This window comes from Artibeus jamaicensis, unplaced genomic scaffold (assembly GCF_021234435.1).
Source record: "Artibeus jamaicensis isolate MK-2021 breed Jamaican fruit bat unplaced genomic scaffold, CSHL_Jam_final contig_3182, whole genome shotgun sequence".
Lineage (NCBI taxonomy): Eukaryota > Metazoa > Chordata > Mammalia > Chiroptera > Phyllostomidae > Artibeus > Artibeus jamaicensis.
This window is the reverse complement of record NW_026521742.1, coordinates 4,820,747-4,844,770: the sequence shown is the minus strand read 5'-3', so window position 1 is coordinate 4,844,770 and position 24,024 is coordinate 4,820,747. Positions and strand designations below refer to the sequence as shown.

Genomic DNA, 24,024 nt, shown 5'->3' with positions numbered 1-24,024 from the left:
TTGGAGGCATTCATTCATTCACTCATTCGCTCATTCATTCATTCATTCTCGGTGCGTGGTGCGGTCACTATTCAAATATTTGTGGAGAGCGCACTGGGCGCCCGAACAGGCCAAGCCCTGGCCCTCACGGCGCTCACACTCTGGGGAGGAGAGACGTCGTAGAAAAGTAAAGTGACGTGTCGGTTGAGGGGAGTACTCAGAATGAGGACAGGTGGGCAGCGCGGTGGCAGCGCGGAGTCTCGCTATTTTATGCGTAGTTGTCCTGGAAGCCCTCTCCGAGCAGAAACCCAGAGAAAGGGAGGGAGGCAGCGACGCGTCTGCGGGGGAGACGGCCGGGCGGGCGGCGCGCGAAGGCCCCGAGGCGGCCGCGTTCCGGGGGCAGAAGCGCAGGCGGCGCGGGGTGGGGCGGCGCGAGGAGAGGGGGGCGGGGGACCCCCCGGCCCGCGAGGCCTCGTGGGGGGCGCCAGGTCGCCCTGGCACACACGCGTGCGCGTGGCCGTCCGCGTCCACGTGGTGGGGGCCGCGGAGTCCCAGCGGCCGAAAGAAGAAGGAAGCCCTCCCGCCCCCTACCGCTCTCCGCGTCCCGAGCAGCGACTTCCTCTTTCGCGCCCTTTTAAGGCCCAGCCCGGGGGCGCCCCGAGCAGTGAGGCCGCACGCAGCCCCGCCATGGAGGACGCCTTCATCCGCCACATCGTGCTCCTGGGCTTCGAGAAGCGCTTCGTCCCCAGCCAGCACTACGTGAGTAGCGGCAGCGCCCCGCCCGCGCGCGCGGGAGCCACGCCGCGCCGCCCCCCGGGCCCCCGCCCGAGACGCCGGCTCCCCGGGCGGCCTCAGCCCGCCGGCCCCAGGCTCCGCAGACTCGGCCCCTGCCCGGAGGCCCCTTTCCGCGCCCTCCGGGCAGCCCTCCCGGACCAGCCCAGCTCTTGGGGAGTGGCGCTCCCGGAGGGAGCGGTGGGGGAGGGCGGCGGGCTCTCCGACCCCTCAGCCACCCGCGGGGTCAGGTACCTGAGGGTCGATTCCCTTCCGGCAGGATGACAGCACCCGGGGGCCGGGGACGTGTCCGCCCGGACGCGGCAGCGCAGCGCGGTGCCCCCAGGCCCAGAGCGAGACCGGGGAGGTCTCCACCCTCCCTCCTCCCTTCCGCTTCCGCTTCCGCTTTCCCTTCCGCTTTCCCTTTCCCTCTCCCTCCCCTTTCTTCCCTCAAACCTTCTCTCTCTGAACATAAATCTTCGGAAACATTTGAGACCCAATTGGAGAGGCTGTTTCTTAACCTCTAAATACTGAGGAATTTGTTAAAAACCAGTGACATTCTCTTGCATTACTGCGACGCAAACGTGTCAAAACGCGGAAACTCGCACTGAGAACACGCTGCTGTCCACCCGCACACATCACTCAGATGTCGCCCCTCGTCCCGCTCGTCCTCCGCGGTGAGAGTGTTTCAGGTCCAGGGTCCAGCCCGGGACCACCTGCTGCATTTCAGTCGTCGCGTCTCTCCAGCCTTCCTTCGTCCCGGTCAGTCCCATCTCTCCTCGCCCTCTCGAGTGGGACGTTTGGAAAAGAAGGGACCAGTTATTTCGTCGACCGTCCCTCCATTTGGGCTCGTTGATTTTAGAGAGAGAGAGGGAGAAAAACATCGATGTGTGAGAGAGAGACATCAGTGGGTGGGTTGCCTCTCAGGCACGCCCTGACTGGGAAGGAACCTGTGACCCAGGCATGTGTCCCGACCCACGACTGAACCTACCAGACATCCTTTCTGTGCCCTTTTGGTTTATGGGCACCCAACCACCTGAGCCACACTGGCCAGGGCTGAGATAGTGATTTTTAAACTCTAACCTGCATTTAGTACTTAACATTTTACTGCAGGGTCTTTCCTTCTCCCTTATTTACTTTTGTCAATAAGGACCCATGGGTTCTGACTATTCAATGAGTTATAATCCATTACAACCATGAGTTGTTTTGATGCTCAGGTCGCTCCCAGACTTGGCCAGTGGGAGCTCCTTCAAGCTGGCTTCTGTGCCTGCCATTCTTTGAGCACATTCTTACTTCTGGCACAAGATGGTCCAGGCTTAGCCTCCTGATCCTTTTTAGTGGGGAGTGATATTAGAACCCCAATCTGGGAGCTAGGAGTGCTAGAGTCTTTCCAGGAGACACACTGGGGAAAATTGCCACTTCATATCATTCTTTCCTCTCGCCGTTCTATATTTGTAGTTCCTTTCTCTCACCCAGGAAGCCTGGCTCCCAACAAAATCAGTATATTTACTCCATTGCTCAGTTCTACAATACATACCAACTTGTTTCAGAATTACTACACCTGCACTGCTATTAATAAACCTGCTAACATATTAAGTCCAACTGAAGGTTTCTTTGCAGTTTTTCTGGTCCTTTTATCTTCAGACTGAGGGAGTAGAAGTACTGTAGCTAAAAGGTACTTGGATTCTTTCTTTTTCATTTCTCTTTAATATGGTTGTTACCCATTTGATATACTGGTAGATTTGTTTCTGTTTGTTTCCAATGTTGAAGGTAAAGAAAAACCCTGTTGACTTAACCTTTGGCATTTTTACTCCGACTGTGCCTTGGTGCAGGCTCTGTGGGCTCCCCTTGTGTGGGCCCCTCTGGGCTTCCTGGACCTGGGTGTCTGCTTCCTTCACCAGGTTGGGGAAGTTTTCTGCTATCATGTCTCTAAATAGGTTTTCTATCTCTTTCTTTCTCTCTCTCTCTCCGTCTTCTGGGCCCCCTGTGATTCAAATGTTAGTATACTTGATATTGTCCAAGAGGTCCTTTAAACTACCCTCATTAAAAAAATTCTTTATTCTTTTTGCTGTTCTGAAATGGTAATTTCCACCTCCTTGTCTTCCAGTGTGCTGACTCATTATTCTGCATCAACTAATTTGTTGTTGATTTCTTCTAATGTATTTTTTTCTTTTCTTTTTCTTTTTATTTATTTTTTATGTCAGACAGGTAATGTGCCGATGTTGTAACAAGGTTTATGGGAGGCACATCTCACACACAAAAGCATGAACACCTAATCATCACGTTTATGAACTACAGAAGGATCTTCTAATGTATTCTTCACTTCAGTTACTATATTCTTCACTTCTGACTGGTTCTTTTTTGTGGTTTCTATGTCTTTATTACATTTCTCAGTGAGTTCATCTATTTTTCTGCTGAGGTCATTGACCATCCCTATAACTAATATTTGAACTCTTTGTCTGATGGATTGCTTGTCTCTGTTTCATTTAGTTCTTTTTCTGGGGTTTTGTCTTGGTCTTTCACTTGGAAGACGTTTCTGTCTGCTCATTTCGGCTGTCTCTCTGTGTTCGTTTCTGTGAGTTGGGCGAAACAGCAATTTCTCCTGGTCTTGAAGGAGCGACCTCGTGTAGGAGCTGCCGTTTTGTTGACTGTGTGGCCAGGCATCTGTGGCGGGCCAGCTGGAGCTGGAGTGTTCGTGGGCCTAAGGGAGTCCTGGCTGCGAGCTTTACTGGGGCCTGGAGCTGTAGAAGGAGTGGGCACAGGCCAAGGGAAGTCACTGGGGCGAGCTGCACCGGCACTGGCTTGGCAGGGAGGGAGGAGTTGTAGCTGGAGTGGGCTCAGGCTTTAGTTAGGCCCTGGGGGGTAAGCTGAGCCAGGGCCTGGAGCTGAAGTTGGTGTGAGCCCCTGCAGGGACTGTAGCTGAAGTGGGCTTGGTCTACAGCAAGCCCAGGGGACAAACCACAGCTGGGCAGAAACTGTAGCTAGGGCAGGTGTGAAGCTGCCCGGAGGCCAGCAGCACAGGGCTGCCCTGACAGGCCGGCTGGAAGGAGGAGCTGGAGCCGGCCAGCGGCAGCAGGTCGCTGGGGACAGGCAGCAGAGCTGCTGGGGGCCTGGGGTGCACCGGGACAGCCTTGGCCTGCAGCTAGAGCACCTGGATCAAGAAGTGGGGGCCCAAATGGCACTCTGTCGCCTACAACCCTAGAGAGTTCCCCACTTCCTGCGCCACTTGGCAAATGCTCTAGGGTTAGTAAATAGATTTCCTTCCGGTCCTTTTAGACCACTGTTTTTCAGCTGTGCCCAGGGGCAGGCGACTGCAGGGTGTGTGTTGGGTGGGTTGCCCACAACCTGCTCGTCTCCTGCACTCACTTCCTTTTCTTCGTGTGCTCTGTCATTTGCTGTGCAGAAGCTGCTCAGTGACCCCCGCTTTCCTTTGGGAAATCGCTCTATCTGTAGGTGTAAATTCAATGTGTTCATGGGAAGAGGTAAGTTTAACATCTTCCTGTACTGCCTCTAGACCTCTTGGACCTGTGCCCCTCCTTCTTGATTTAATTTTATTTTTAAATATGTAAGCTATCCACATGTTATCAGACATCAAAACTTTATAAAAATATACTCAAAGACTCATTCTGGTTCATCTTTTTTGTATTCCTCTTTATGAAAATAAGTGCATGTATGTATACGTACGTATATAGTATATATACATATACTTATTTTTGTGTACATATATACATATGGAGGGGGACCTAAAAAACTGGAATTATCTTTTGGAGGGCTGGCTCTTTGTAGTACAGGCTCTATCCACTAGGTGAGTGTTCTGGTAACCCATCTGTAACAGTGTGCCAGCTGGTGGTGTTGTGAGAGGCTGCATTCAACTTAAGTGAAAAAATTTTTGAACTCTTTCAGTGCATTTGCCCATTTCATGATGGGTGGTCTACAAGCACACCTGCCCACACCACGCTGAGTGCTGGGCAGTTTTTGACCAAAATAAGCATCACCTCTGTGCCCCTCCCTATTCACCTGATTTCACCTGAGCAACTTGGTTTTGTTTCCCTGGATTAAAAAAGTCCTCAGAGGGAAACATTTTGCCTATGTGGAAGAGGTGAAACAAGAAAAATGGCAGAAGCATTAAAAGGCAACAAAATCAATGAGTTCAAAACCGGTTTTGAACAGTGGAAAAACATCTCCATAGGTGTATTGCTTCAAATGGAGAGTACTTTGAAGGTGTCTGAAGTTTAAGCATGTACCAATAAATACACAACTTATTATAAATGAATTCCGGTTTTGGGGTCCCCCTCGTACATGGAGCTACACGACACCCTACTGAGTCCTCACGTTGCGGGGCCCAGGCCTGTCTGCAACTCCTCTCCTGTAACTGTCACACCGGTCCTGGGGGAGGGCCTGCGTTTATCCCCAAGGACAGGCCAGGAGTTTGAGCAAATATGGGAGAGGCTGGTCGCCTTGTCCCGGGCCCTACAGCTGGAGAGTGACAGCTCCGGGGTCCACGCGGTTGGTGTCCTTTCTACCGCCCAGGTTGCCCTAGAGAGCGCCCCAACCCTGGTCCTTCGGGCTCCCACCGGGTGGGGGGGCGCGCAGCCCAGGTGCACGGCAAGGCCCTTGGACGCTGAACTGGCCTCCCCCCGCAGGTGTACATGTTCCTGGTGAAGTGGCAGGACCTGTCTGAGAAGGTGGTCTACCGGCGTTTCACGGAGATCTATGAGTTCCACGTGAGTGCTGGTGGCAGGGGCAGGGACGGGGCCCCCACCCAGCCCCAGCTCTCTGCCTTTGGTGGGGGTTAGTGACCCAGGTGCTAGCTGGGAATGAGGGGTCTGGGGTCTGCCAGCACCAGCCCACAGTTACGGGGGCATTTTTTTATCTTGAAGAAACATTTTACTAATATATTTTTTATTGTGGTAAAATATGCATAACATAAATGTACCATTCGAACCCTTTTCAGCGCATTAAATATACTCACCATGTCGAGTGACAGTCACGACCACCCATCTCCAAAACGTTTTCACCTTCCCACACAGACACTCTGCGCCCGTTTGACAGGAGCTCCAAGGGGCCTTTTGTAGGGACACGCTCTGTCCCTGCAGGGGGCTGGCCGGCCAGTGCCAGCACTGCGGCCATCCTCCCAGGGGCTCGCACTTTCACTCACGGTCAGTGGCCTGATGAGGCTGCTGGTGGGTCAGAAAGAGGGTTGAGAAGCCTGACACCCAACAAACTGGGCGCTCCTCCGTGTGCGCGCCCGCTGTCGCCAAGCTTTGCGTGAGCGAATCCCACAGGCTCCGAAACGCCATGGGGTCCCACACTGGAGCCTGGTTGGAAAGAACTAGGGCGGTCACTGGGGCTCAAGGTGTGCGGAGCTCAGCCGGTGGGTGGAGGGGCCACAAAAGCCAGATGGGTCTCCCAAGAGCCCACTCCATGTTCGGGGCCCTCCTTATCCAGGGAGGGAGTCCTGACTTTGTGGCTTCCTGAATTTCTCTTGTGAGAAAAATTTAAAGCAAAATGCAGATAAATGTGAAGAAAACTAACTGGCCCCAGACACACCCAGCCCCTGTCCTCACAACTGAGGTCACTGGGCCGTTCACTGCGAGGCGCTTTTAGGTCAGGGAAATACAATGTTACCAAAGAAGTGGCAGGCTCCCTGTGTCCCAAACCTCATCCCGGCTCCAGCCCAGGGCTGCTGCGCATGCGCACAGCTCTGGAACCGTGTGTGCGTGGCATTGGGGATGCATTTTCTGTCATCTGGGTAAAAGTCGTCAGAAGGCCACTGGCTTCCGAGGCCACGTTTTGGAAACCTGTCCTTGCCGCTAGGTGTGCGGCTCCATCTCACCTCTTTCAACTGTTCTGAGTTACTTCATTGTAGGATTAGCCTCTTTTATTAATTGGTGGACTCACTCATTCATCCAACAAGTATTTATTGAGCATGAAGCGCCAGGCGTGCTCTACTCGGTGAGCAGGAAACACTACTGAAGGTGATGGGTGCAAAGCCTTGCCTGCCCTTGTAGACCTTAAGTTCTAGTGGAGAACTCAGGATGGCAGGCCACAAAAATAAGTAACTCGTGTAGCATGTTAGATGGTCATTAGAACTATGGAAAAAAATAAAACAAGGCGGGGGAGGGAGGACTGGGTAGGGAAGGAGAGACAGTTGTCGAGGATAAGGCTTAAATGAGGGGGTTATATCTGAGCAAAGACATGAAGAAGGGGAAGGAGAGAGGGCACCGTTGACACATGTGGAGAAAGAATGGGAACAGCAAGTGCAAAGGCCCTGGGGCAGGAGTGGGCCTGAGGTATGCAAGGGGGAGAGGGGGCAGAAGGGGTGAGTGAGGGGGGCTGGGCCAGGTCTGGTGGGGCCTTGCTGACCGAGGTGAGGCTTTCGGCTTCCATTCCTAGTGAGCTGAGAGGCAGGGAGGGACAGGGTCCAACTTAGGTTTTAAGAGAATCCCTCTGGGGGCTGGATTGAGGACAGACTAGGTAGAAGCAGGGAATGACATAAGGTAGTAAAACCCAGGCCTCATGTCATGGAAGCTCAGACCAAGGTGGTGGCAGTGGGGGTAGTGGGGAGGGTCAGGTTCTGGACAGATACCTGGAGTAGAACTGCAAGCGTTTGCTGGTGGCTGGATTGGAGCAGGTGGGGGAGAAAGAGAGGACTGCCAGCGGAAGTTTGTAGTGTGACCGATCAGGAGGGTATTTGGGTCGTTTCCCGTGTGTTTTAGTGTTGTAATGAAAAATACTCTTTCATGTCTTTTATCCTGTCTAGAAAACTTTGAAGGAAATGTTTCCTATTGAGGCGGGGGACATCAACTCGGAGAACAGAATCATCCCCCACCTGCCAGGTGAGGGGCTGCGTCACCGGGGCGGGTTGTCTGGCTCTCCTCACCTGCCCTCCAAGCTCCCCCCTCCTCCCCTACGTCTTCTTGGACTTGACCTCAAGAAATGTGCTCACCGTTTCTCTGGCCCCTCTTCCTGGTCTGGTCAGCACCAAAGTGGTTTGATGGGCAGCGGACCACGGAGAGCCGCCAGGGCACACTCACCGAGTACTGCAATACGCTCATGGGCCTGCCGGTCAAGATCTCCCGCTGCCCGCACCTCCTTGAGTTCTTCAAGGTGCGCCCCGACGACCTCAAGCTCCCCACGGACAGCCAGTGAGTGACCTTGCCCTGGTCTGAGGCAGGTGGGAGAGGATGAGGGATGGTTCCCCGAGTCGGGGGCGGGACTTTGCCCATGTTACAGATGAGGAGGCTGAAGCTCAGAGAGGGGAAGCAACTTGCCCAAAGGCACACAGCCAGAAAGAGAAGGAGGCAAGATTCCAACTCTGGCCCGTGTGACCTCTAACTATTGAGCATCCTTTCCAAGTCTCTGCTCAGCCACCTCCGAGTGGCGTGGCCACAGGAGGCATGGGTTGGGGGGAGGGGGTCCCCAAAGCCTTCTGAAAGCCCTTTATCCGTGTGGTGCGCTCACAGATGGCAAAGTGCCAGAGGGTGTGAGGCCCCGGTGGCCTGTGCTGACTGCTGCACACCTCTCAGGCCCCTGGCTCCCTTTTGTCACCTCATTCTCTGCTTGCCCCTGCCCCTGGGGTCTCCTGGCCTCAGGGCCCTGCATGGAAGTCACCTGAGAGGCTGAGATCTCAGGGGGACAGGCTGGGAAGGTCTCTTTCTGGTCACTGAGTGTGGGGTGACCGGAGGACAGGGCGACCACAGACCACTGCTCCAGCCAGTGCTCCTGAACTCACCCTGGATGCAGGAAGGGCAGCTCCCACTGGCTCTGGCCCCAGAGGCAGGCCCCACCCCCCTGTTGGCCGCTCTGTCCAGGCTCCAGAAGAAGGGAGCTGGCCAGGAGCTGACAAGAGCCTCTTCCAGAACCAGGGTGCCAGGGCAGGAGGCCCTCGCTGTCTTTACAGCTGATGCCTTCCCTTGGGGTCCCCACATCAGGCCGGCAAGACAACCACCCCATAACCCCTGATGCCCCTTCTCTCTGCAGTGGCCTCCTTCCCACATTCCTTTCTCTTGTCGGAAGTTCTGTAGGTCCACCGGGAACATCCCATGTCCCAGTGCGAAGCTGAGCATCTAACCCAGACTGTTCTCTCTTGCAGGGTGAAAAAGCCAGAGACATACCTGGTACCTAAAGACGGCAAGACTAATGTTGCAGGTGAGAGGGCCAGGGGCAGCCAGTGCAGGTCACCCCAGGGGGACTGTTGACCTGGTCAGGGACCTGAGCTCAGGGTGTACAGGGCAAAGAGCAGGAGGTAAGAGCTGTGGTGAAGGCACTCCCCTCGCCTCCGTGGCTGCAGAGCCCAGCACGTGCTGGGGGACGTGGTGGCTGAATGAATGAACAGGTTCAGGGGCAAAGGTGGCCTTCGGGAGTGACACAGCTCTGTCTTATCCAGCTCTGGCTGCCATAACAGTACCACCGTCTAGGTGGTTTGAAAAACAAACATTTATCTCTCCCAGTCCTGGAGGCTGGAAGTCTGAGGTCCAGGCGTGAGGGTGGTGTCCGCTGAGGCCTCTCTCCCGGGCTCGCAGCCGGCTGCCTTCTCGCCGTGTCCTCACGTGGCCTTTCCTCCGCACACACACCCGGGTTCTCTTCTTCTTTTTAAAGATTTCATTTCTTTATTTTTAGAGAGAGGGGAGGGAGGGAGAAAGAGGGAGAGAAATATCAATGTGTGGTTGCCTCTCATGTGTCCCCCACTGGGGGCCTGACCTACAGTCCAGGCATGTGCCCTGACTGGGAATCAAACTGGCGACCCTTTGGTTCACAGGCCGGCACTCAATCCACTGAGCCACACCAGCCGGGGCTCTTCTTCTTCTTATAAGGACACCAACCGTATTAGATCAGGGCTCCACTTTTATGACTTCATTTAACCTTAGTCACCTCCTCAAAGACTCTGACTCCAAATCCAGTCAGATTCCAGAGTAGTGGGGGTTAGGGCTTCAGTGTGAGAATTTGGGGTGTCGGGGTACAGTTCAGCCCGTAACACAGAACCAGCAGCTGCCTCGTCTCGGGGCTGGTGGAAGGTGCAGGCCCTGTGGTCTCACTGCAGACCTGTAGAATCAGAGATCCATTTCAGTTTGAACCCGGGGTGATTTGTGCGCACGCTGAAAGTGAGGGGGACTGCTCACTAACATCATGAAATGAGAGCGAGAACGTGTGTAAAGTGTGTGACTAGAACACACTAGGTGCTCACTAAATGCAGGGCTGCGCAGCTGGTCTCTGCTGCCTTCCAGCTTGCAGGGCACATACACCTGTAGCATCCGCCTGGAGCTGGGTGGATGGGACACCAGCGCCAGTTCTGATGGCCCCACAAGGGATCACAGGGAGGCCAGGAGGCCCCCCCCCCACAAAGCACCCACTCACCCTGTGCTCCCTCTGCCCAGACATCACGGGCCCCATCATCCTGCAAACGTACCGGGCCATTGCTGACTACGAGAAGAGATCGGGCTCTGAGATGGCTCTGGCCATGGGCGATGTGGTAGAAGTCGTGGAGAAGGGCGAGAGCGGTCAGTCTCCTGTCCTGCGCGGACCTTCTTCCCCTGCTGCTTGGGCCCACGGTCACAGGCCCCCCACCAAGGCTCCGCCCTGGGGCCCTGGCTGTCCTCCCCACACCGTGATCTCCCTGTCTCTGAGCGTGCGCTCTGGGGCCGCTGTGGGCATCTGCACACAGGCAGGCTTCGCCGCGCATCTCTGGGGGCCGCATCTGGGCGGGCGGGCCAGCTCCTCATCGTGTGTGTGAAGCGGGTTCCAAATTCTGATTCTGTGACTCTGTGTGTTATGTGTGTGTATGATGGAGTGTGGTGAAGGTGACATTTCTGAATGTAAGTGTTGGATGTCTGTGTGTCTGAGTGTCTTCACCACCCTGTGGCTGAGGAAGGCTGCCAGGCCCGACCTGACTTACTGCCTCACACCCTGGGCACAGGCTGGTGGTTCTGCCAAATGAAGACAAAGCGAGGCTGGGTCCCAGCCTCCTACTTGGAGCCCCTGGACAGTCCCGACGAGGCCGAGGACCCAGAGCCCAACTATGCAGGTACAGGGGTGTGGGAGGAAGGAGTGGGAGGAACCTGGGGATATTGAGAAGCCAGAAGTTACTGCTTTGGGGTTGGACATCATGGGGGCTGGCAGAAGGGGGGTCAGAGCTGAGACCCCACCGTTTGGCTTGGGAGCCGTGGTAGGAGGTGGTCAGGGGAGGGAACCAGGAAGAGGAATGAGGTGGGGATGATGAGGTCAGCCTGGGATGCTGGGTGGCAGTTGACTGGGGCTAGGTCCAAAGGGAACCTGAAAGGTGAATAGACCCGAGGCTCAGGAAGGAGGGCTGCCTGAAGGAGGAGGGCATCATTGCTGACTAGAGGAAAAAACTGGCAGCCCCCAGACCGAATGGGGCTTCAGTAGAGTTTGAAGAAAGTTAGAACTAGTTCCCCATATTTTAAAATGGAAAGGTTTCACAATCTCATGTGGATTTGTGGGTCCTCCTCAAAAACTGGAAAAGCTGTGCCCAGCTGGGCCGCCGCCCCACATGCCCACCGTTGGCTGGAGTCAGTAGACAGGTGCTCCACCCTCACACTTCCTTCGGGGCCACACCTCTGTGCTGGGGCCTGACCAAGGCTTTGAAGTCATGGGAGCTCCTGGCCCCTGGTGTGGTCTGTGGTGGGCGGGACTGGGTCCGGAGGGCAGGACTCCAGGATGCCCCACAAGAGGCCGGGAGGAGCCTGCAGAAGGATGGGTTGGAGGAAGCCCCAGGACCAGAGAGGAGAGGAGGGCTGCTGAGTCCTGTGCTGGGCAGATCCTCACACCATGCCCCTCCCCCTCACTGTGGACCAGGTGAGCCCTATGTCACCATCAAAGCCTACACTGCTGCAATGGAGGATGAGCTGTCCCTCCAGGAGGGTGAAACCATCGAGGTCATTCATAAGCTCTTGGACGGCTGGTGGGTGATCAGGTAGGAGAGCAGGCCTCCTGCCATGGCACCAGCCCCGGCCCCGGGCAGGGCCTGTTTGGGGTCTGGGCTGACTTACTGCTGACTTGGCCGTGTGACGCGGGGTGAGTTCCTCTCTGAGTTCAGTGTCCATTGTGGTAGTAGGCAAGTGGCAATCCCATCCTTCCTGTTTTGGGTTCAGTGTCCTTGTCAGAGTAGGTGCATTTTTCCTTTGTGACTTGGGGTCACTTACCCTGACCAACCATCTATTATCCCTTGTCCAGCAACACAGCTAAGTTTTGTATTAATTATTATGTTCGATAACTGGTAGAATAGACCCTTCATCCATTTTTTCCTGTTAAATCTTTTGCTGCTCATTTCCCCCCTAGTTTTGGGAAAGCAGAGACAGTTTCCTAGAGCCACTGGGCCTCCCCAGGTCCCTGCACAGTGCTTACAGACCCTTGGGTCACAGGCTGGTGCACGACCCCAGTGAACTGTGGCCACAACAGCCATCCAGCATGGCTCCGGGCTGGAGGCTTTGAGACAGGATTTCTCAGCCTTTTAGACTCACACTTGTTAACCCCTATCATGCACCCCTGAGAGTCTGCTTGTGATTCTTCCACTAGCCAAGAAGAATCAGAGTTTTACTGAGTGGATTTTGTATTGAAAAGTTTTTTTTCAGTCCCAAATGCAACCATGAGAATGAAAAAAAAAAAAGTTTTTTCAATGACTTGATATCCATATGGAAGGAAAAACCCCACCTAGACCCCTACTTCACACCATACACATTTATTTGGGTTGGATCACAGGTTTTACCAAGCACAAAGCCCTAACCTAAACAGCTTTTGGAAGAAAGCACAGGAGAACTCGGTGAGTGGAGTTGGGCAAAGGTCTTAGTACACACAAGGCAATCCCCACGAAAGAAAAACTGACAAATGCAGTATTTGCAGACGTTTTACGGCAAACACACGTCCCTGGGGAGGTTTGGATTTCCTAATTTCCTCCCCCAGCATCACAGCTGGTAGGGTCTGTGTTGTACAGATGAGTAAACTGAGGCCCAGAGGGTCAGAGTCTGGTGTTCGCCAGCTGGGTGTCTGCAACCTCCCAGGTGCCTTACCCCAACTGTGTAGAGGGAGCCCTGATCTCCCCACTGCCCTGGCTTCTATTTCTGCTGCAGGAAAGAAGACGTCACGGGCTACTTCCCGTCCATGTACCTGCAGAAGGCGGGGCAGGACATAGCCCAAGCCCAAAGCCAGATCAAGAGCCGAGGGGCGCCGCCCCGTAGGTGAGTCCTTGGGACTGGGGGTACCACGGGTTCCCTCGGTCGGTCCTGGATTGGCGGAACTGGTGCTGGGGAGACAGGGTAGGAGCTCCGAGCCTGGCGGGGAACGCAGCACTCTCGCTGGGTCAAGAGTCAGGACATCCTCCCCAACCTCCCGCTGTGGCACTGACACCGGGGTGGTAGGAAAGCAGGGGTGTGAGGTGGAGGTGAAGGCGTTGATGCCCAGAGTCTTTGGGGATGGTCTTTGTGGCCTGAGGCAGTCCGGAGGGCTTCCTGGGAAGGGGGCCGGCTGAAGGCTGGTGAGAGGCGTGGGAAATGGAGCTGGGCTCTGCGACACAGTAAGAGCCCACGCCGGTGAAGGGCAGCCTCGGTCAGGCCGTGCCGGACCTCCCCACCCCAACCCCCACCGCCGCTCCCCACTTCCTCGGGGCAGTAGCTGGATCCCAGAGGTGGCCATGCGAGTCCCCACGGGCAGGGACGCGGCCGCTCCGGGGCGCCGGGGGCTCCCGGGCGATGACCAAAGTCCCTGTCCCGTTGGGCCCAGGTCGTCCATTCGCAACGCGCACAGCATCCACCAGCAATCACGAAAGCGCCTCAGCCAGGACACCTATCGGCGCAACAGCGTCCGCTTTTTGCAGCAGCGCCGCCGCCAGGTGCGGCCGGGGCCGCAGAGCCCAGGGAGCCGGCTCGGTAAGTGCCGGAGCCGAGGGGCGGGGCCAAGAAGGTGAGAGGAGTCTGGGGGCGGGGCCAGCGTGGTCGGTACTAACGAGCGCTGGAATCCCGCGGCGTAAGTGCTGGAGGGGCAGCTGGGGCGGGGCGGAAGGGCAAAGAGGGCATTGGGGTGAGGACGGGAGGCGGGGCCTCTTACGCGGACGCACTTTCTGACAGCTGAGGAGCCAGAGACTCAGCGCCCGAAGCCGCAGCCGGCCGTGCCCCCAAGGCCCAGTGCAAACCTCATCCTGAACCGCTGCAGCGACAGCACGAAGCGGAAGCTGGCGTCCGCCGTCTGAGACCCGGGTACCGCCCCCAGTGACGCTCTGGCCCCTCCGCCACCTCTGGCCTGGATCCCTGTATATGTTACTAGAGTCTGCGGTCTGGATGCTTAGGGCAGCTCTGGGCATCGCCCTAGCTAGCTACCCTCCACCCTCAATAAATGTTACTTGGAGTGGACAGAGGCTCTGCAGAGACACGAGGGACGTTGGGCTACGATTAGACATGGTTGTGAGCTCTGCTGAGGTTAGGGGGGAAGTTGCAAGAGCTGAGGTCTGATTGCACATTGACCTGGCCTTGGTCAAGATCATGTTTGCGTAAGCACAAACGCAAGAGGAACTTCTGAACCCCAGCTGCCTTCTCATACTCTGGCTCCACTGCAGAACAGTCATGAAGTTGGACACAGTACACAGCAAAGGGGTCAGGGGAGAGTGTGACTTCCTGTGTGCACCTTAGTTGACCAAAAAATTTTTGTAATTTAGGTATAGGGAGGAGGTATCTCTGATTCTTCACCCAGAGCCTGTGCAGTTAGGAGGCCGTCCCAGAAAGCAAATATTCAGATGAACAGATCCTAATCACTTACCCCAGCATTACCCCCAGCCTATGGCCTCAAACATTTTGCTGGTGGATCTTTCTCAAAATGCAAAGACTCTAAGGTGCACACTGGAGCTGCAAATCTTGCAGAGATGCAGCTTGTAACAAAAGGCCATAGGTGACATGAAGAGCTGTCCTCCCGTGGGAAAGTGGCTACCTGGGGGCAGGCAAGGCTGGTCCCTTAGAGACAGAGGAAATTGGGAAGGGGACAGATGCTCTTCAAGAGGGTAAGTGATCATCCAACAATGGAGACAGGCCTTGAGAAAACGACCGGGCCCTTCTTTTGCTTTTTTTTTTTTTTTTTTTTTTTGCAGGCTCCTGTTTGCTGGAAAAGTCCAGTTTTAGGGACTGTCATGCAAAGCTGTGAAAAAATTAACCACAGGCACCCCAACCTTTTAGCTCATTCAGTTGTAATTATAACTTAAAATTAAACACAGTGTAAGATAAAGTACTTAGTTTCATAATTTTTAGTTTTTTTCAAGGTAAAACCCCTTTCCCCCATGTTTTTCTCTGTTTCTAGTTCCCCAGAGGTGGTGATGGGCTGGCCCCGCAACAGCATGCTGGTGTGGAGGACCCTGGTGGTGGGTGTGCCTGAGGTCAGGAGGGCGCCCCTGCAGGCCTCTGCCATGCACAGGGAAGTGGACTAGAACGCTGCCGGGTGGGCATGTGGTAGGCACCAGGGTCTGAGTCAGGCCTGCACTGTCTGGACAGCCAGTTTTCTTGAGGCCAAGCATAGTGCTGGGCTCTTTACATCATCTCTAGTTCTGGCAACAGTCCTATCAGGTAGGTACTTTATGGATGAGAAAACCAAGGCTCAGAAAACGTAGGTGAGTTGTTGAGGGGGGCAGGGCAAGTAGGTAGCAGAGCTGGGAGGAGCTGGGCTTTCTTCTTTCTGACTCCAAAGCCCTACTGGACCCACCACATTATTCTGGCCCTGTGGTTCAGTGCTGTGGTTGAGGGACACTCAGAGGACAGAGTGTGATGTGGGACAGCTTCCGGAGCCCTCTGCAGCCCCCACGTCTGTTTCCTGTGTTGGAGGAGTAAGCAGCTCTTTCCTCTGCCCACCCTGGATAGGAATATAGGGCCTTGGGACACACGCAGGCCACCCCTGCCCCATGAGCTGACAGGGACCTACCAAATCCAGGCCTCAGCTCCTGGGCTGAGCCCTTCCCCATCTCTGGGACTGCAGCTCCCATTCGCAAACACTGCATCAGTATGACTGCTGAAAACCACCCCACTCGTTCAGTCATTTTGCCGTCACATGAGTGACAGTGCTGGTCAAGGCACCCAGGTCCCAACACACACTGCAGGGTAAAGAAGGAATCTAGGGGCCTTGGGAGTTAATGCAAAGCACCCCACAAATGGCCCATCAGGAGAAGGCAGCCCCAGCTGTCCCTTGCCTGTCACCAGGCTAACCACCAGGGAGCTACACATGTGACAGATGAGCTGAGGCTGTACAACAGTCTCCACATCGGGTACAGTGGCCACTTAGAGAAGGAAAAAGAACATGAGCTTTGGAGTCACACAAACCTGGGTTTGAGTCCTGAAGACTCCTCTGCTGGGCATGTGGCCCAGGGCAGCCCTTTCAACTACTCTGCGCCTCAGCTGTCTGTCTCTAAAATGGGGAGGCTGAGCCTTCCCTGCCAGCCAACCAGTGTTGTTTGAAAGTTATTCAAGTTCTCAAGTCTCAGGCAAGTCTGGTTAATGCAGGGCCCCACCTATGATATCTGGGGCACACATCTGCTCAGGTGCGCCAGGAGTTGGTCCCCCCATCCCCATAAATCAGTCCATCCTGGGTCTCTTCCCAGGAAGTAAGCCTCTGAACTAGCAGGACCCAGCTGTACCTGCAGTCAACCTTCCAATGACAGGAACTGCCCAGGCTGGGTCATTTCCCGTGTCTGCGGACAAGCATTCAGGCTCCAGCTGGCACTGGGTGCCTTGCCAGGTAACCACCTGCAGACTGTGGTCTCTCCCCCCTGCAGCCTCCCCTCACCCTTATGAAAGCCTCCTTCTCCACTGCTTCCTGCATGGGCCACTGGATCACGGTCCTTAGCCTGCCTGCGCCCTAATGAGATTAATTCCTGCAACCTGAAGTTTTCACAATTTGGGGTCACTAATTCCAATGACAAATAGAGACCAAGAACACAGATACACACACGTGCACACGTGTGTTTTTCTATGGCCACCCGCCAGGGGGAAAATGCTAATAACAAGGCCCTTACTGGGTCAGCTGACAAAGTTGGAGTATGAATGGTAAAACGGATTAAAGTGCCGCATCAATGTCTGATACACTGGAGTTGGTAACTAAATCTTGGTAATGTTAAGATAATATCTCTTTTTTTAAAGATTTTATTTATTTAAATAAATTTTATGTATTTGTTTTTTAGGCAGAAGGGAAGGGAGGGAGAAAGAGAGGGAGAGAAACATCAGTGTGTGGTTGCCTCTCACTTGCCCCCTACTGGGGACCTGGCCCACAATCCAGGCATGTGCCCTGACTGGGAATCGAACCTGCAACCCTCTGGTTCACAGACTAGTGCTCAGTCCACTGAGCCACACCAGCCAGGGCTATTGATTTATTTTTAGAGGGGAAGGGAGGGAGAAAGAGAGGGAGAGAAATATTAATTGGCTGCTTCTCCCATGTGTCCCAGTGGGAAGCCAGCCTGCAACCCAGGCATGAATCGAACCAGTGACCTTCTGCTTAGTGGGATGACACCCAACCAACTGAGCCACACTGGTCAGGGCAAAGATGTCCCTATTCTTAGAAAATACTCCATAAAGTATTTAGGGGTAAATGAGGTGTACAACTTTCCCTCAAATGTTCATAAAAATTACGCACAGAAGTTTGCACACACATCACAGTTACTCATTGGTTTCTACCCTGCAGGTGCCGCTGAACACACAGGAGACAGGAGAGGTGGGGTAGGCAAACTGGTGAGGGAGCACAGGGTGAAGTGCTCCGTGTGGGCATCCGGCTGACAGGCATACTATCTGCATTGTGGCAGCTTTTCTGTAAATTCGAATTATTTCAAAATGAAGTTGAAAAAAATACAAGTGGGGCAGGGCTCAACTTTCTCTGCCTTTTCAAGGCAAATGCTATTTGTTCAGGGGTTTTCCATTTCCAGCCCTACCTTTCTGGGGTCCTGTGGAGGCAGAGGCCAGTAACACAGGGATACTGCAGCCTGTGAATACATTTCCCACCAACCCTACTTGAACCTGGAACCATGGTAGGTCAAGAGGGACACCATCTGAAAGGGGGGGGGTGATAAATGTGTGTGCATGCGTGCCCCTCAATGAATACACACATCCGTCTACCTCCCTGTTCTCAGTTGACTTGGTTAAACCTGGAGATGCCGGCCCCAACGGCTATAGGCAGGAAGCAAGTATATGAGTGAGTGACACAGGCCAGGCATAAGGAAAGTCAACTCCTAGAAATACAAGAAACCTTTCTAGGTTTTTACTGGACTATAGTGAAGCATAAAATATCATTACAAAACAGTTATGATACTGCAAATTATGTTTCCAAGTCATAGTGAAAAACACTGAAAAACAGAAACATTGAATATTTCACTTCCCCATCTCAAAACCCCTCGGGCCGGGAGGATTCCAGTCTTCCTCCCTGTGGGGAATGGCTGGAAGTGTTCTCATGTCGCGATGTGGAGGACAGAGTCCCACTGTGAGTCCTTTAACTGGGAGGAGTACTTCATCTTACTCAGCTTCAGAATGGAAAACAGCTGTTCACAAATGTAGGTGCTCCCGAACATGGAAAGAATCTTTGCACAGTGGTTTTTGTATTTTGGGTAGCTGCTCCAGAGGTATTTATAGAACTCGGGCACTCCCACCTTGTCATACTTGGTTTTCAGTACCGTGTTGCACTGCAGGTCAATGACCTCCATCTGCAGCGCTTCGTGTACGCTCTCGATCTTCACGGAGAAAGGGGAGCTGAACAGGGTCAGTTCGCTTTCATAGAGTTTGAAATCAGACAGTCTTTTCTGGAATTCAGTCTTCAATTCCACAATTTTGGGAATGTAGTTCAGGCCATCACTTTCACTTCTGGAAACTGATTTCAGTGTGGGGAAGTGGGCCAGATTATTCCTTGCCAGATGAGTTTCCCAAAGGCAGAGTTTTGCCAGAAATGCCCGAATCAAGTCATACATCTGTGTAACGATTTGTGAATGCCCTTGGAGAGATACGTTTAAAGTGTTCAGATGCATTGTCATATCCACCAAGAAGGCCAAGTCTTTCACCCAGTCTTGAGAGCTCAGTTGAGGAATGGGCTTTCCTCTGGAGGACATGAAGGAGTCGATTTCTTCCAACGATTCAAAAAATCTCTTCAGCACCAGCCCACGACTGAGCCACTTAATCTCCGTGTAGTACAGAAGGCTGCCATATTGGCTGTCCAGTTCATAAAGCAGAGTTGTAAACTCACTGTGGTTCAGTCCACGGGAGCATATCCAGTTCACAGAGTTAACCACCACATTCATGACGTGGTCCATCTTTAACTTTTGAGCGCAAAGTGATTCCGGGTGAATAATGCAACAAACGGATTTCAGATCTGAACCCTTGCACACCATTGCCACCTTGGACTTCAGTTTTGTAACAAGCCCGTTGTTCGCATCTACCATGGCAGGGGTGCCAGTGGAGGCCACACTTACTAATTTAGACCAGTCGATATTAAACTTTTTAAGGCTTTTCTCAACACGCAAAAATATCTCATTTCCAGACTTTGTACCTGTCATGGGCACTGTATCCAAAAGTTCTTCGGACACATCAAAATTCTCATCGACCCCACGGATGAATATGGCCAACTGGGTGGTATTATTAATATCTGTGATCTCGTCAATGGCAATAGAGTAGGCCACAAAGGATTTGATTTTTTCACGTAACTTCTCCCATAAGTTCCCAGTCACGTCTTCTGCAGGCTGCACGGCAGCATTTTCTTTTGGACTCGCATTTGCAAATACTTGTTTTTGCTCAGGACACAAAATTTCTGATGACCCTAAGAGATACTTTCTGAGTCCTTTTTTCAACTCATGAAGCTTCTCGTCACGCATCTGCTCAGTATACTGGTCATAGTGCTTACTGTGGTTGGTTTGGTAATGGCGTCTTAGATTGTATTCTTTTGACACAGACATGCTCTGTTTGCATATTAAACACGTAGGGATATTCTGCACTTCCACGAAGAAGTACGCTCTCTCCCACTTTTCTTGAAATACACGGCCTTCTTGGTCTATCTTTCTTTTTCCCACTTTTAATAGAGACATGAAGACAAATATATTTCATTTTCCTTTTAACTCTACTATTAGAAAAACAGCCACAAAAGCATGATGATAAATTGGAGAGAGAAAGCGGCTGGGAGGCGTGGTTAACTGGAGAGTGATTCCCCCTGCAGGGAGGGACGGCTGACACTCAGCCCCAGCAAACTGCTGCCAGAGGGATGTGGGCCCTCCGATGCCAGAGCTTCAGGTTTCTAAAGAAAGCCTAGAAGTGGATTTTCATGAAAAAGCCCTTGCTTTTTAATACTGGCAACTAAGTCCCATTTTTTAAAAGGTATGTGAGCCACACAAAAGACATCTTTGGTGAAGTAGCAAGTAGCTCTATTTGCCACATTTAGTTTAAACAAGAATGATTTGAAAATATATTTGCATTTAACAGATGTTTTTTCACTTGATTTTCAAGAGATCTTTGGAACCAGGGAAGGGAATGAACACAGAAGGTATAGAATTCACCTGCTGTGAGGCACAAAGACACAGGTGGTAGCGTGGGACCGAGCACAGCTCACTTGGTTTAAATTTAATGGACCTGACCCCCGGGCAGGTGAGCTTTACTTTGAGAACAAAAACACAGAAACTTACCTTTGGTCGTCTTTCAGTAGAAAATTAAATGCTTGAACTTCACACCAAATTTAAAAAAAAAGAAAATATATGCAGAGACAGGAAGTGCACTTAGTGGTTGGCTTGCCTGGGGCTGGGGTGGGAATGGGAAACGACTGAAATGGTTGGGAGGAATATTTGGGGGGCGGGGGTAACAGCGATGTTCTAACATCAGACTGTGGTGATAGCTGCACAGCTCCCTTAAAAAAAAACACCCTGAATCGTGTGTACTTTACACAAGTGCATTTTCTGGCATGTATATTATGTCTCAATAAAGTTATTGAAAATGTAAACAATCATTTAGAACTGGAGGAATTTAGGAGTAATAACTGCACATTTGAAAAGGGTACTTAAGTTTCCAAACTTTGAAGAGGTTCCCTAGTAATCCAAGCTCTTGAGAACATCTCTACACCTTCTGCCTCACTCATACTGCAGGATACTGACTTGCTTGCAAGAATTCCAGGGCAGACATTCAGGATATTTATTTACCCAGCAGAGTGCCTGGGGCATTGCTCACCAGAACAGATGTCGACCTCAGCACTTGGGGCAGGGTAGGGGGACTACGGGAGTACCTGCTGTGCCCTTTTTGGTTCTGAACTGGGATTTTGGGGCTGTGCCCAGAGGGTGAGGCTGGGGTGGCCAAGCAGTCACTATCTACCAACTGAGACAGAGTAGTTCAGTATCACGATATGAGCCCAGACCACAAAGGGCTCACACACACACACACACACACACACACACACACACACACAGTCTGCCGTGTAGCAAGCTCTCTCAAACTGATATGTGAAAAAATTCAAGGAACAGAATTACAAGACTTTCCAACTAGCAGGAAAAATAAAATGCGTATAAAGAGCAGCATGCTTTGCTCTACAGCTCAAGAAGCAAGGACCCTGTGGTCAGTTCCCACCGACATTTCCCACTACACGCGGTTGCTGGAATAATGTCACCACCCCAAATACTCACCATTGCTGAACTCAAGGCCTGGAAGAGGTCTGGAGAGAAAGAGACATTGGTGAATCCAACAATGTTCATTTAGTTCTATTTGGCAAACCTTTGTGGGTGCTCCCTCTACACTAGGCAGATGAAACTGAGACAGGCTGCCCACGACCACCAAGAAACAGGAGCAGGGACACAGCTCACAGAAGCAGGATGTGATAAAATGAGCCGAGAGGCAGTGGGTCGCAGCAGCTGCCCCAGGGGCCCACAGCCTGTCTCTTGGAGTAGCCCTGCTCGTCCACTTCGGTCAAGTTACTATCTGCAGATTCCTTCTCATGACCAAGAGGGGACCTCTCACTTACCTGATGACTGTGAACTTGATAAATTCTGCGGCATCCAAGATCCTTCTCATGGAGCTGATTTCCAGATAACCAGGGGCTTTGAAAACCACCCCCGGGGGCATGCCATCAATGACCACGCAGCCGGGGTTGAATGTGATTTTTCTGTAGGGAACTTTCACGGGGAAATCCACTCCAATGGCTTCACCTGTGATGAGATAAACAGCAAAAAATTAGTTGTGTTCATCATTTACTTACTCAAACTATGCATTATCTTTAATGTCAAGATTTAAAAATCCTTTGTATCAAGGGGCAGCACTGGTGATCAGCCATTATTACTTTAATTTCCAGTAGTACTGTGATGTAGGAAGAATCTTACTGATTTTGAAATTGGCAATGGGTAGTACAGCAGACTCAGTTTCTCTGTCCATTAAATAGGTATTATCATAGTATCTACCAGAAAAGAGTTTTGTGAGGATTAAATGTTTAATCATGTGTTGAGCACTAAAAACGATGCTCAGTCATGGTAAGAATGCAGTAAATCAAAGATAGATATTATTATTATTGTAATCAGTGTTTCCATATAAAACCTCTTCAATAAAAATACACACTAATTTTGATCCTTCACATAAAGATCAGTTTCTTAGCTAAAGTAGTCAATTAAAAAGAAATATTGCAAGCCCTGGCTGGTGTGTCTCAGTGGGTTGAGTGCTGGACTGGGAACTGAAAGGTCAAGGGCGTACATCTGGGTTGTAGGCTGGGACCCCACTTGGGGGCATGTGAGAAGCAGCAATCAATGTTTCTCTCCCTCTTTCTGCCTCCCTTTCTCCCTCTCTAAAAAATAAAACCTTTAAAAAAGTTATTAAAAAAAGGAATACTGCAAATATATAAAACTTGGATATGTAATGATATAAAAACTTACCAAATTTTCGGCTAAAGAGGTCATTGACTTGTTCTCTGAGTTGTTTTATCTTTTCAATGCTCGATAACCTTTCCTTCTCATTATCTAAAAATAATTAAACAAATACGCAAACTAGGATTATAAATGTATTTGCCCTCAAGAAAGCTGTTAAGGAAATGCTCATTGGCATATGAAAAATCATTTTACCTGGTTTATCATTCAATTTAGTTTTAGCAAAAATGAAGCATTTTAGAAATTTGTAAATGGAAGCCATTACAGATGACATAAGACTTTTCAAAATTATAACTCTGTATAAACATACTACATACTACTTTCAGGAATATTTTTAATACCATGAAGGACAAGGATGTCTACTTTCACCATTACTATTCAACATTATAACAGCAATCCTAGCCAATGCAGTATGACATGTAAAAGGAATAAGATGTATTAAGATTAGAAGAGAGTATTTTTCAATATTTAAATTTTTTTAATTTAATTTTTGAATAAATAAACTACATGGTTCAAATCCAAGAGATATAAAATAGAGGACTTCCAGTATAGATGAAGGCATAGGTAGACTCGCTTCACTTCCTCGTGCAACCACAAAAAAAAATTACAACTAAATCTCAAAACAAATAACACCCAGAACTGTCAGAAAATCAAACTGTATGGTAGTCCAACAACCAAGGATTTAAAGAAGCCACAATCATCCAGATGGGTGGAAGGGTTGGAGACACAGGGTGGTGTGAAGAGACAGTGGCTGCATTGGCAACAGAACAGGAATGGTGGGTCCCACACTCAGGTGTGGTGGAATAAAATCAGGGGAGATCCCTGAGGGAAATGGGGCAAGTGCCGGGCAAACCCCCAGAAGCCAGGCAGCAGCACAGTTCCCTCTCTGAGTCCTCTGTTGACACAGAGCCACAAAGTGGTAAAGCAGGTTGCCCCAACCTGGTGATTACTTAAAGCTTCGCCCCACACAATTTACAGGTGCCTTTTACGGGGAGTCAAAGCAGCTCTGCCTAATACACAGAAACAAACACAGAGAGGCTGCCAAATTGAGGAAACAAAGAAATATGACCCAAATGAAAGAACAAAACCCCAGAAAAAGAACTAAACAAAACAGAGGTAGCCAACCTATCAGATGCAGAGTTCAAAACACCGGTGATAAGGATGCTTAAGCAACTCACTGAGTATGGCAACAATATAAAGGAAGAAATGAAGGTTATATTAAATGAAATAAAGAAAAATCTATAGGAAACCAACAGTTTCTGTTCCCTTCCTTCCTGAAGGAAGCTGGGATTCAAATTAATGATTTGGAACATAAGGAAGAAATAAACATTCAACAAAAACAGAAAGAAGACACAAGAATTAAAAAAACCAAAACGAGGATAGTATAAGAAGCTTCTGGGACATCTCCAAATGTGCCAACATCCAAATTACAGGGATGC

At 51.4% G+C, this 24,024-nt stretch overlaps 2 protein-coding genes and 1 non-coding gene across 7 annotated transcripts in view; 1 reads left to right on the top strand and 2 right to left on the bottom strand.

Annotated features, from left to right (window-relative positions):
* Positions 1-538: 538 nt before the first annotated feature.
* Positions 539-14,111, top strand: NCF1 (neutrophil cytosolic factor 1). The gene is made up of 11 exons (XM_037135584.2): positions 539-738; positions 5,394-5,474; positions 7,514-7,589; positions 7,733-7,898; positions 8,846-8,901; positions 10,128-10,250; positions 10,667-10,774; positions 11,566-11,683; positions 12,837-12,944; positions 13,486-13,631; positions 13,830-14,111. The coding sequence occupies exons 1-11, from the start codon at positions 667-669 to the stop codon at positions 13,949-13,951; spliced, it is 1,176 nt and encodes a 391-aa protein (XP_036991479.2). The 5' UTR covers positions 539-666; the 3' UTR covers positions 13,952-14,111.
* LOC119042042 (small nucleolar RNA U13) lies at positions 2,949-3,054 on the bottom strand. Its single transcript, XR_005081149.2, has one exon. It is a non-coding gene; the product is annotated as a small nucleolar RNA U13 (small nucleolar RNA).
* A 3,846-nt stretch (positions 14,112-17,957) lies between the features above and the next one.
* Positions 17,958-24,024, bottom strand: part of GTF2IRD2B (GTF2I repeat domain containing 2B) — a 74,729-nt gene continuing 68,662 nt past the window's right edge. For all 5 annotated transcript variants that reach the window (XM_053663476.1, XM_053663474.1, XM_053663475.1 and 2 more), the window contains 4 exons: positions 22,595-22,678; positions 21,697-21,880; positions 21,362-21,390; positions 17,958-19,770 (listed from right to left, as the gene is read on the bottom strand). In XM_053663476.1, the coding sequence (XP_053519451.1) occupies positions 18,167-19,770; positions 21,362-21,390; positions 21,697-21,880; positions 22,595-22,678 (1,901 nt within the window). In that variant the 3' untranslated portion in view covers positions 17,958-18,166. The remainder of the gene's footprint in view (positions 19,771-21,361; positions 21,391-21,696; positions 21,881-22,594; positions 22,679-24,024) is intronic.